This window comes from Zootoca vivipara, chromosome 11 (assembly GCF_965207765.1).
Source record: "Zootoca vivipara chromosome 11, rZooViv2.hap1.1, whole genome shotgun sequence".
NCBI lineage: Eukaryota > Metazoa > Chordata > Lepidosauria > Squamata > Lacertidae > Zootoca > Zootoca vivipara.
In genome coordinates this window covers 15,594,237-15,607,879 of record NC_142594.1, presented here as the reverse complement: position 1 = coordinate 15,607,879, position 13,643 = coordinate 15,594,237, and the positions used below count along the sequence as shown (strand labels likewise).

Here is a 13,643-nt window from a genome sequence, read left to right as displayed (position 1 = left end):
ACTAGAATAACCTACATGTGTGGCAGAGAGGATGAGCTGCATTGTTTCATACTAACAATGTCCTGGGCCATGTCCAATAAGTGCTCATAGCATTTAGACATCCAGCTGGTGCTTGTGAAACAGAGCACTCGCTCTTGCTATTGATGTAAAATAATGAAATACTACATTTTCCAGTGACAAAAAATGAAGTGTTTTCTGGGGCAGCAGTAACATCCCGTGGGCTTGTTGTTTAGTTGTTCTGTGATTGATTGAAAATGGATGCCTTGTTTTTTGAGGTAATTTTGAATTGCGCACTTGATTGACATGGGAGCATTCCCTGGACTAACTGAGGAAAACCCCTTTTGGTATGTTGAGGGTGGGAGCAAGTGGTAACAGAATTGACAGGGGGGATACTGGGAGACAATTGGGGGGGATATGAGAGTAGAGTAATGGGAAGAGAGACTGGGGTCTAAAGGTTTAGCTGGGAAATGACATTTATTTATGTTTGAAAGCAATATTGTCATAGGTAAAATGTTCGTAGTTAGGACTACTGTAATAGCATAACAAATGCTGTAGTAGAACAGTTTGGGATATAGAAAAAGAAGTATTTATTACTAGCTGCTTGAGTTGTAAATCTCATGTTGCTAAGATTATCGTCTTCCTCATCATTATTTATTCAATTTATTAGCCACTTGCCACGTAAGGAACATCCAAGCAACTTACAACATTTTAAGAGCGTGAAGCATAACTTTACATCATAAAAGAACAATACACTTCTAACAATAAGGTAGAATTTACATTTGGAAGTTTGGGAATTCTATTTGTTTTTCCTATCAAATACATTTTTTAAAAAAGAAAAGAAACCAGTTTTGAGTGTCTTGATAAACACTCATGTCCTTGAACTCCTATAATGCCGCTTGCTGACCTGGATGGAGAATAAAGAGGTGTGTGTGTAAAATTAGCCTGCTGTACAAAGGTAAAATTTAGAAAGGTTGTCCACTTTTGCCTCTGCCCACCGCTGACATGTGGCCCCTGAAAGCTTTGCCTATAATGAAATGTGGCCCTCAGGCTGGAAAAATGTCACCCGCACCTTTTGTATGATCTTGTGAGATTTGGTGGAGTCAATCAGAAGCAGTGTTAGAAGAGAATATGCAAAGGTCAGAGCAGTTAGCTGCTGTGAGAGATGGAAGAGAGCCTTTTTTTGAGACTTGCTAAGGCCAAGAAGGGACCCAGGTGGCGCTGCAAGGGACCCAGGTGGCGCTGTGGGATAAACCACAGAGTCTAGGGCTTGCTGATCAGAAGGTCGGCGGTTCGAATCCCTGCAATGGGGTGAGCTCCCGTTGCTCGGTCCCAGTTCCTGCCCACCTAGCAGTTCGAAAGCACATCAAAGTGCAAGTAGATAAATAGGGACCACTCCGGCGGTAAACGGCGTTTCCGTGCGCTGCTCTGGTTCGCCAGAAGCAGCTTTGTCATGCTGGCCACATGACCCGGAAGCTGTCTGTGGACAAACGCCGGCTCCCTCGGCCTATAGAGCGAAATGAGCGCTGCAACCCCAGAGTCGGACACTGATGGTCAGGGGCCGCTTTACCTTTTTACCTTTTAAGGTCAAGAAAGGTGAAGCAGGTGAAGAGGGCAGTAGCCTTTCTTTTGGACTAGAAAGCTCTGGGAAAACCAGAAAGACAGGACAGGGTTCCAGTATCTATGCCACCTCCCAACTCTTCGGATGTCTTCTTAACTATACAAAGATTGTATAAGCCATAAAACAGGCAAGCTAGAAGATAACAGGAATTAACTTTTCATCCCTTTGCTTTTCCATTGGTCTGAAAAGGGAATTCTAAACATTCCTTGGTAGAAAGAATTATGAGTGAGTGAGGAAGAATTTTTAAAATGTATGAATTCCTCACCTTTCAGTGCCAAAAAAATCCCAAACCCAACCAAGGTGGCTTAGAGTTATGGAAAATTGAGGGAAGAGAGAAAAATGATGAATTCTTTAAGAGGAAACGAATAAAGAAAAAACTTGTTTATGTCCAAGTACTATGTCCTTCTTACCAGACCGCTGAATTCTCCTTAAGCAACGAAACCTTGTCTTGTCCTCCTGAAAGCTTAAGAAGCTGCATAAGCGTCTGAATACCTATTTTATCTTATTGCAAGTTATTACGGTGAAAAGTCCTTGACATGAAAGCTGAGAGAGACATGTGGTGTGTGTGTGTGTTTTTCGCCCCTTGCTGTTGCTTGAGTATGTATTTTCCAGGCTTAAATGCTATTTAGATAACTGCTTCTCTTTAACTGAAAAGGAAATGGTAAGCTGCCTATCAAGCCCTTGGCTTAAGCAAAAGTTGCATCAAATGTGATTCACAAAGAGCTTATTCCCAGGTAGGAGTATTGGGTGGTTCAAGTCGGACGTTTCCCTCTTCGTATACTTTCTTACCCTCTACAGTCTTTCATCTACATTGCATCCATCTAAGTGGCAATGTTTTTAACATATTAGGGGGAAATATTGTCCAAAAGAGCAAAAACACACAGTGCTGGTTACTTGCAGGCTTACTTACATTTATTTCATTTTCAAACTGAGTACCCTATAAATCCCAGTACTATAATCTAGTACTGATCATTTTCATTTAGCATCTATAGCTTCATTTTGCTTATGTACTTAAAACCAAAATTTGTCAGGGAACCAGTGTCCACTCCTAGTGGCCAACACAGGAGTGCTAATGAAATAGAGAGAACTCGCCAATATTCCTGGTGAGCCAATCAAATATAAATGCATTCAGAACCCACTTTTTTAAAAATAAAAGGCTCTTGCTTGATGCCCAAAGAACACCGGTGGAGTGTAAAATGTTCCTATCTCCTCATTCATTACCTCATAAATAGGGCACCTGCAAAATATTACCAAGCTATGTTTGAAAGCTAAAACCCCAGACATTTGTTGTCAAGCACTTAGTGTGTAGGCAGGACTGAACAGAAATTTATTGCTGTTTTCTATAATAATAATAATAATAATAATAATAATAATAATAATAATAATAATAAATACCCCGCCCATCTGGCCGGGTTCCCCCAGCCACTCTGGGTGGCTTCCAACAAAATATTAAAATACAGAAATCCATCAAACATTAAAAGCTTCCCTAAACAGGGCTGCCTTAAGATGCCTTCTAAAGGTCTGGTAATTGTTATTCTCTTTGACCTCTGGTGGGAGGGCATTCCACAGGGTGGGTGCCACTACCGAGAAGGCCCTCTGCCTGTTTCCCTGTAACTTGGCTTCTCGCAATGAGGGAACTGCCAGAAGGCCCTCGGCGCTGGATCTCAGTGGCCGGGCAGAACAATGGGGGTGGAGACGCTCCTTCAGGTATACTGGACCGAGGCTGTTTAGGGCTTTAAAGGTCAGCACCAACACTTTGATCACTACCACGTCCTAGAGCCTTGTATGCTTGCCACACATATTTTGAAATCTTACTTTTTATTTATTACTGAAATGAAATTTCTGTCAAATTTCTTTCTCTACTTTTGACAACTTCTTTTTTCCCCTGCCACTGTCCCCATCTTAACACAACTAAATGCCCGATTGCTTACTTTAATTAACTGTAAGTTCTAAACTTCAAGAGAAAATAACCCTAGTGCCCAACCCTAGTGCCCTCCAGAGGTTTGTTCCTCCAACTCACATCAGCCAAATGGTCAGGAATGATAGGAGCTATAGTCTAAAAAAAATCAGGAGGGTATCAGCTTGGGGCCATAGCTGCTAAGTTTCCCGTTTTCCCTGGGAAACCTCCGTTTTTAAAGCTGTTTCCTGCTGTCATCCCGAATGGCGAAATATCCTGTAATTCCCCCTGATTTCTTCCGGTGCCACTCTGCCCATGTCTGGGAACCGGAAATCGGGCAGCGCCGGCACTGGAAGTTGCTTCTACGCATGTAATAACGTATACATTTTGTCTACCATACCAAATGACTATATTTCCCCCTTAACTATAAATGCATGATCTAATTTGAAAATATGGGAACCAAAGACAAAGATTTTTGTGTACCTGTGTTTTGGGGAGGTAGTTATTTCTCCTCACTTTGCATGGTAACACAAATCACTTTGTGAAATGGACAACAGTATTCCATTCAGTAAATCACCATATGAAATGACTAATATTTTATTTTTTGCAAAACCATAGTTTTTTCAAATAGAAACATATCTGTGTGGATTCTGTAGCTTGCATCCTAAGATTAGGACTCTTTACTTGTGTGGAACTCTCCTTCCTGAAAAGAGGTTCCTTCTGTTTACAGAGGGGAAAAAATTAGGATCCAGGCCACTAATGGAAGGCAATACATGTTTTCAGATTTCTCCTGAAAGTCAATAATGAGGAAGACACATGCACCTCATGAGGGAGGGCATTCCACAAACAGGGAACCACCATTGAAAAGGTCCTGAATGTGTTAGGTTCGATTTGGCACTAAAATACAATAATTATTTGAATCCTGCAGAAATTTAATCAGAAAGGGCAAGCTTTATGCACCAGGCACTATCAATTCTGCTAGATATAGAGTCAGCAACAAATTTAGACCTCCTGAATACAGTGGTGCCTCGCTAGACGAATTTAATTCGTTCCACGGGTCTTTTCTTATAACGAAAAATTCATCTAGCGCAGGCATCCCCAAACTTCGGCCCTCCAGATGTTTTGGACTACAATTCCCATCTTCCCTGGCCACTGGTCCTGCTAGCTAGGAATAATGGGAGTTGTAGGCCAAAACATCTGGAGGGCCGCAGTTTGGGGATGCCTGATCTAGCAAATCCCAAAGGAATGCATTGAATTTTGTTTTAATTTTTTTTTTGCCCATAGGAATGCATTAATTGAATTTCAATGCATTCCTATGGGAAACTGCGATTCGCTAGATGAATTTTTCGTAAAACGAATTCGTCTAGCGAGGCAACCTCCGCTAGAAAAAACCTTTCGTTAAGCGGAAATTTGGTTAAGCAGGGCATTCATTAAGCGAGGCACCACTGTAGTTTAATGGAATCTGGAAATAGACTTGTTGTTTGTAATTTTGTTACAACCGTTATTATTTTTATGTTATAAAATATATATGTTACAAAATATGGTTTGGTACATGTTTCATGTTATTTGCCCTGCGCTGAATACAATGTATGTCATCTGCATAGAGAATTATTTTCTCAGATTCGCAACATATAAATTACTACTATTATTAGCATACATTTTCCTACCACACCTTTTATTTTAGCATTATTTCTTACTGCTATTTCAAACAGCTGAATACTCAGTGCAAACACCTATGAGTGCAATGGGCATACCTGCCTTGTGCCTCAAGAAAGATAAATTTGATAAGTATTGGCCCATATTTTAATAGAGGCTTCCTTACAGATAGTGGTAACCCAGGCACCCCCAAACTGCAACCCTCCAGATGTTTTGGCCTACAACCCCCATGATCCCTAGTTAACAGGACCAGTGGTTGGGGAAGATGGGAATTGTAGTCCAAAACATCTGGAGGGCCGAAGTTTGGGGATGCCTGGTGGTAACCCCAAATAAAAACAAATAATTCCAATTTATGTATTAGATACAGCAGGGGGCAGCAACCTTTTTTACCAGGGGGCCGGTCCACCGTCCCTCAGACCACGTGGTGGGCTGGACTATATTTTTTGGGGGGGGGAATGAACGAATTCCTGTGCCCCACAAATAACCCAGATATGCATTTTAAATAAAAGCACACATTCTACTCATGTAAAAACACAGGGCAGGCTGCACAAATAACCCAGAGATGCATTTTAAATAAAAGGACACATTCTACTCATGTAAAAACACGCTGATTCCTGGACCATCCACGGGCCAGATTTAGAAGGCGATTGGGCCAGATTTGCCCCCCCCCGGGCCTTAGTTTGCCTACCCCTGAGTTAAAGTAATTCTATTCAGCCTAGTCATATTCTTTCTCTATGCCTAGAAAAAGTGTAGCTGATTGATAATATTGATCAAACTATATTAGCAGATTTCTTCCATTAACAAACTTGTTTGATCACTGTGTATTAAGGAATCAGCAGTGGCCACCTCTTCTTGGCAAAAATATAATCCACATTTTAAAACCCTCATCTCTCAGGGAGATTGACTTTTAAGATTCTGGTTTCTTATATTACCTCTCCAAATTAGTTAGTAAATGGACTATTTTATTTCCTTTTTCAGACAGTATTTGTGCAGCAATCTCTAGTTATTCCTAAGAAATTCTATAAGCAGCTTATGGCCTCTTTGCATTCTTAATTTGGGGCTTTTTCTTAAGAAGCAGTGAATAAATGTAATCAATAAACAACCACACAAAGTTTTTATGGATGTTTCTAGTTCTTTGATTGTTTCTTTCATTGGGGAAACCCCGCCGGATGGGGTGGGGTATTTATTATTACTATTACTATTACTATTACTATTATTATTATTATTGATTAAACAAAATTGAAAAATATTTAAGTTTTTTTTTAAAAAAGATTATTATTAATTGTAAAAAACAAAAACAAAACCTCCCATAATTATGTATTTGGATGCATGTAGACTATACATCAATTCATACTGAGAGTGGAATAACAATTATAGGATAATACAGTGGTACCTCTACTTACGAATAACTCTACTTACGAATGTTTCTACTTACAAATGGAGCTCCATCCGCCATCTTGGATTTTTTCTACTTATGACTTTTTTCTCCCAATGCATTCCTATGGGATTCGACTTACAATTTTTTTTAACTTACAAATGTGCGTTCGGAACGCATTAAATTCGTAAGTAGAGGTACCACTGTATGTTATTGCCAACTGTTAGACAAATTGTTATCAAGTGATCAAGAGAACTGGAGTGCAGTGGGGATTTATTTGTTGGCATTCGTCGGTCTCGAGAGACAATGGAGTGCGCCTCCAGCGGTGACGTCAAACTGCTGAGTTAGCAACAGCGAAGTGAGCTCTCCGAGGAGCATCATCATCATTTTATTTGTATGCTGCCTTTCCATAGTTAAAACAATGCTCAAGGCGGCTTACAACATGACAAGATTTGCATATGTATTTTTATAAGTAATACAGGGTTCCAGAATAACCTGTCCTTCATCATTATAGCTACTCTTCCAGGCTGAAGTTTTGTTTCATTTATTTCCAGTATTTATAAAGGCCCTTTTGTTCTCTGCTAAATACATTTTCTCTAATTTAGTGACTTTCTACCACCTCTTTTAATATGGAGGCAGATAATATCAACCTTTTCCTTCTCATTAGCCATGCAGTTTCCCATCTTTTTAGAGACAGATTAGTCCTTTGATGTTCACAGACAAGGTCTTATTTATTATCATGTATAGCTGCTGTTCAGTTCAGGAAAAGGACAGAGGGGAAAATGGGACGTAATATAGAAATAGAATTAACTGACAAAGGCTAATTATCCTTTGAAGGAAATTTCTTATTTGAGCAAAAACAAAAGCAGGGGGAGAAGCTTGTTTTAGCAAGTTGGTCAAACATGTAAAATCAGTTGGGCCTCCTCTGTTGTTTAATGTTATTCAACTATAGAAAAGGCCCAACAAGCTTCTTCCTCTACATCTTGTTTCCAGAGACCCAGCCTCATTCTAAAAATATTTAATTAATAGGGAATGTCTCATTGCTACATATGGTATATTTTTTTTATTTAGACACATCATCAGTGCTTATGGGTGTGTACCTATCACAACCTCAATTTTTTTTTTACCTTTTATTTCAAAAAGGTCATCATTTCATATTTTCCTCAAAATAGCCTCCTTTCTGGAGATGCTGATTGCAGAGACCTCTCTGGCCATTGTCCTTCAATGGGTTGAATTTGCATTAGCCCTCTAGGCTAATCCAATAGCAGCTGGACATCTGAATGTCAAACCATAGCTGCCAAGTTATCCCTTTTTTTAAGGGATTTTCCCTTATGCTGAATAGACTTCCTCGCGAGAAAAGGGAAAACTTGGCAGCTTTTAAACCTTTGAAATTTTTCTTCCGGATAGCCTAGATTCACCTTGAGTTCGGACTTTGAACTCCTCGGGAATTACTCTCGAGCCACAAAGTGTATTTTCTCAGTAGAGAAACTACCCCTTTTGCTCTTTGCCTGACAAAAAACGATGAAATGCCTCGATTCCCCATCAATAGTTAGTGAATCATTGTTGCTCAATTAATGTACTGTATTTTTCGCTCTATAAGACACACTTTTTTCCTCCTAAAAGGTAAGAGGAAATGTCTGTGTGTCTTATGGAGCGAATGCGTGGTCCCTGGAGCCGAATTGCCCGGGGCGAAAGTCAGATTGTGCTTTTTTTTTTTCGAAAGAGCTAATGGCTAACAAGAGGGAAAGAGGGTGTTGAAAGAAACTTGCTCAGCAGCTGATTGCAAGAGATCAGGGAGATAAGAGATGCAAGCTGGCTTCCCGGCCCGCCCAGCCCCCTTACACAGGCCTCCATTGTTGAATGTTCTGTGACTGGCTGATTAGATTATCTGTCTGGAAACTGTAGAAATGGCTCCCTTTCCTTTCCTAAAGAAGCTGCAGAACTGTCAGTTGAACCCCATAAAACAGGATTTTTCCCCCTTTGCAAGGTAAGCTCAACAACTTTGAGCTGATCCTCAAAATAATTGAGCTTTTCCCATTTGCAAAAGAAGCTGCACATCTGTGAGCTGATCTCCCCAAAAACGGGGCTTTCCTCCTCTAAAAAATTAGGTGCATCTTTTGGTCAGGTGCGTCAAGGAGTGAAAAATACGGTAATCACCAACACTTGGAGAGAGATCAAAGCTCAATAGTGGAGCACATGTTTTGCATGTACGTAGAAGGTACTCTGGTCTCTGGCATCTCCAGTTTAAAAAGGATCCCCTAGTAAGTGATCTGAAAGACCTCTATCTGGGATCCTTGAGGGTCACTGAGAATCAGAGCCTTTTCCTCTATCAATCAGTTAACTTGGTTTAGCAATCCGTTACCAACTGATACTTCACATAATTAGGTTGTTTAATTGTGCATCTGTTGCCAGAACAAAGACTCGCGAGTTTCGTTTTGGATTCGTTCAATTATTTTGTCTATTCAACCTTTGAAGATCTGCTAACTGTAATTAAACTATGCTCAGTTCAATAAAAGACTCAAATGATTACAGTAAATCATGACTAGAGTTCTCTATGATTGATAGTTCAGTCCTTGCAATTAAGCAGTAGTGCACTTCATTGAAGTAGTTCAGTGGTTACAGAAGTTCACTCAATTAATAATAATAGTTGTATTCAACAAATGGTTATCTTCATTGAAAAGTTCAATTGAACAGTCACTTACTAGTTCCAAAGCAATATGAGTTCAGGTGGCACAAGGTATAAGTGCATCTGGCTGTTAACCAGACAGTTAATGGTTCGAGCCCCCCACCAAGGGATGGCTGTGGGCCAGATTCCTGCATTGCAAGAGGTTGGACTAGATGACCCTCAGGGACCCTTCCAACACCACAATTCTATGATTCATCACACAGCAAGCCCAGATTGTGACTCATCTCTTCCCCAATACTTTCCATAGAATGTGGTCCTCCTGACTGCTGCATACATGTATCAGTTTTAAACATTTTATCATTTTTTTAATATTCTGCTGAGAGCTGCCCAGAGTGGCTGGGGTATATTATTATTATTATTATTATTACATCAGCTTTTTCCTCTGTGCTCTCCCCAAGTGGATGAATAAACTCTGCTACGCAGTAACACATTACATGGTCCTAGTTCCTACTAAGGTTTTACGGGAGGGAAGCAGCAAACTCCCATTCCTTAAGTACAGCTCTCCCAGTCCTTCATTGGGGCGAGGGATTTCCAATATCACAGGTGAGTGGTTCAGACAAAAGCAACCATTGATGCCCTGTGGAACTTCCAGCACATTCTTTTCTCAGCCTCTCACAGACACACAGGTCACTCCTTGCTTTTGTTATTATTGAATTTATATACCTGGAGGTCTCAGGGTGGTTCACAGAATAAAATCAAAATAGAAAACCACAAAATACATAATCAGAATAAAAACAACAACCCAATAACCCACCCACCCCCAAAAGAAACACATTTTGCTTCCACAGTTGGAGTTGATGTCATAAGAAGCAGAGTGGGAAGGCGTAATCTAATTCTGCTCCCATGTCAAGAATGATTTAATAGATAGTTTTAATTATCCGTCTCTATCTGATAGGGATTGCAAATCAATCAAGCTATGGCATCCTCCATTCTCTTTATATTTCAAACATAGCATTCCCATCCCATTCCCCCCCCCCAAAAAAAGGGGCTGTGTGTTAGTTGGGTTGTGAACCACAGGCAACAAGTGAATTAGATAAGATGTGAATTAGATTAAAAAGTTTGTAGGTCTTAGTTCTGTTGTATTTGAAAGTTTGTAGTTTTTAGCTGGCATCTGACTTTAAAGTTGCTGGAAACATGAGTAATAAAATAAACTCTCTTTTTTATTATTATTCTCCCAACATCATGGCCATGATCCAAAGAACCGACTGTTCTTGTCTATAGCCCAGAAAAATGTAGCAGTCTAACTACGTGAGAGCCTCAAGTCTACTCAACTTGACGAATCCATTGCGCCATATGTTAAGGGTTCTTGTGAAGCTTCATTGAGTTTTAATCACCTGCCAACATTTTATAGGCACTTCCTCTCCTTTGCCCGGTACTGTGCAAATGCTCCACTTAAAGTCTTCTGTTTTAGCAGTCCCTGCTTTAAATGTGCCTCTACTCAACTCTCTTGGTTGCTTCCGAGATTGTGATAATGTTGCCCTTATACCTCCATCATTTGTTGCTGCCTCCGCTTGGTTCTCTTCCCTCATCTTCCCAATCAACTTAGATCAGGCATAGGCAAACTCGGCCCTCCAGATGTTTTGGGACTACAACATCCCATCATCCCTAGCTAACAACAAGAAGATGCTTTACTCCTGGAGAATTATAGATATCTAAAATTGTGGCCTAATTTTTCAGCTGCCCCTTACTTATCTAACATCACTAACGAAGCTTATAGATGGGCCTTCTCTAGAGCCCGCTTTGAGGCAATGCCCTCAGCGGTGCTGTACGGTAAATTTATGTGGGTACCAATTCATGAGCGCCTTTGCCCTTGCATGTCTAACAAGGTAGAATCTGTGACTCACATTCTTTTATTTTGTGAATTTTATAGTGAAGAGCGAGGTCGACTTATTTTACCCCTTTTATCAAAATTTACACCCTTGCAGTATTATTTGGAATCTTCCCCTGAACTCTTACGAAAATTCCTACTGGAAGATTCCTTAAGCCCAGTGTCAGATGACGTGGCCAAATTCTGCACTTTAGCTATCAAGAAACGCAAATCCCTTCTATTGAATGACACATTGCAAATCCCTTTTGTGTAATTGTTTTATTTCCGGTGATGTTATTGTTGATTTTCTTTCGTTTGGAATTATGTTATTCTGTATTGCTGGCTTTTGCTGTAATAATAAAACTGAGAGAAATAGCTAACAGGACCAGTGGTCAGGGATGATGGGAGTTGTAATCCCAAAACATCTGGAGGGCCGAGTTTGCCTATGCCTGAATTAGATGCAGGTGGATGTTGTGTCAGTGATTAAGGCTGCAGCCAATCCATGTCATCTCTGGCCCAGCTGTGTTTTGCACCCTTCAGTGCTGGATCTAGTGAGCTGCAGCAGTTAGGGCTGTTCCCAGCTTCTTAATCTTGACCAACACATGTGAAAATAAAAAGACACTGGGTTGCTGTTTTTCTTTTCTTATTTTTCATGGGGGGGGGGGCGGGGAGCAAGGCTCCTGTTTGTGTTTGGCTGTTAATGGCTATGAAACCGTTCATTGCAGCATGCCAGTCCATCACCTCAAGACTCTTCCTTTTGTTTTTTTGTTTGCAGATTTTATTCCTCACCGTACAGCATTGCTACAAACCGCATGATTCCACAGACATCTATCACGCCATTCATTGCTGCTTCCCCTGTCTCTACATATCAGGTATGTTGGAACTGCATGTGCCCCACACGTCCCTAAGTGAGTCTTTGTGGTTTGCATGTCAGCATGGTGAATTGCTGCACACGTTAGTCACGCTGTTATATAAACCGTTTTGGTAGCGTTTAAAATATATGTGCATATTTGTTCTAAAATTCCTAGTGCGTTCAGGATCTAGGTGTGCTTTAAGTAATAACCCTTTTATGCATTCGTCATATTTCAACCAGCTTTTCAGATAGATCTCTGTGTTGTTGTTTTTTATTTTCAGTCAGTCCTACCCAAAGTCGATCACACATAGGATGTTTTCTTTTGCAATGGGTAGAAGGTTGCCAGAATATATTTTGTCTCCTTCGGGTTTTAGCGCCTCACTCTGTGTTTGTTATATCTTCCCAGTGAGATGTACTTCCTCCTTTAAACTAAAAACCCATAAACTAAAAACTTGATTTTATTTATTTTATTGCATTTATATTTCAACTTTGTTCCAAGCAGCTGAAAGTGGTGCACAGGATTCTCCCATTCCTCATTTAACCCCCACCCCCACAAACAAATCTGTGAGGTAGGTTAGGCAGGTGAAGATTGGCATTAAGAAAAAAAAGTGGCAAACTGTAATAAACAATCGTAAACTTTTTTTATATAAAAGGTTTCCTGTGTTGTCAACATATGTATTCTGGGCTTCCCTATTCCCAACGGTATCTCCCACCCTGACTACTGTGCTACCTTAATTTGGCAACGTTTTGTTCAATATTTCCTGCAACGACTTCTGTCACTGCTTAAAATAAACATTCATTGCTCAAACCAGAGAACTGCATTTTTCTTTTTTCATGGCTCCTTAATTCCATGAAACAGAGGGCCAAACTAGAAGTAGCTCATTGAAAGGATTAGGGTTTCCAGACTCAATAGAGGACAGGACTTCTGTGCCTTTAATTGCCCTGCTTTCTTTTGAGTCTGAAAACTTTAAAGAGAAACCAGCAGACCCTTTCCTTGGAAATTAAACAAAAGGTCTGCTGGTTTCTCTTTAAGGTTTCCAGACTCAAAAGAGAGAAGGGCAATTAAAAGCACAGAAGTCCTGTCCTCTATTGAGTCTGGCAACCCTAGTCTGGATTGGGAGTCTAGTAGTGAGGAAACCATTCCCACTGGAGTGAAATGGACCTTCCCCCCTACCCCCACCCCGATTTTCAAGTGCAGGGAGGCTGCTCAACTTCATGTTCCCAGAAGCAAGTCTAGGACTTCACACAGTTTCTTATGCATGAGAGTTCACCCATAACAATAGGTGGCAGTGCAATTTAAGTTTTCTCTTCCGAACGAACGCACGCATTTTGGCTCTTATAAAGCAAATACTATGTTTTACATTACCCTCAACACTTTACTGGTCAGTCCTGCAACATTTTCTCACATTTCCTTAGGTACTTTCTTAATGGATCTATGTGCCCTGTGTATGGTGCAAGAAATAATAGCACATTGTAGAATATGCTTTGTTCACCAGGGGTTTCTCAGACAGTGGATTTATGTAACTTTAACTTGATTACGGAAATGCTTATTAGGTGAGCGTAGAAAGATTTGTTAGCTTTTTGTATCCCCGAGTATGAAAGCACATAATGTCTTTTAAAAAAGCATACTGTATATTCCTGCGTATAAGACTACTTTTTAACCCAGGAAAATCTTCTCAAAAGTCGGGGGTCGTCTTATACACTCAGTCATCTTATACACCGGAATATACGGTATTTTACAAAATATATAT

General features: G+C 40.3%; 1 protein-coding gene across 5 annotated transcripts in view; it reads left to right on the top strand.

Annotated features, from left to right (window-relative positions):
• Nucleotides 1-13,643, top strand: part of RBMS3 (RNA binding motif single stranded interacting protein 3) — a 755,586-nt gene that overhangs the window by 674,423 nt on the left and 67,520 nt on the right. For all 5 annotated transcript variants that reach the window (XM_035130054.3, XM_088653927.1, XM_035130057.3 and 2 more), the window contains one exon: nt 11,815-11,911. In XM_035130054.3, the coding sequence (XP_034985945.3) occupies nt 11,815-11,911 (97 nt within the window). The remainder of the gene's footprint in view (nt 1-11,814; nt 11,912-13,643) is intronic.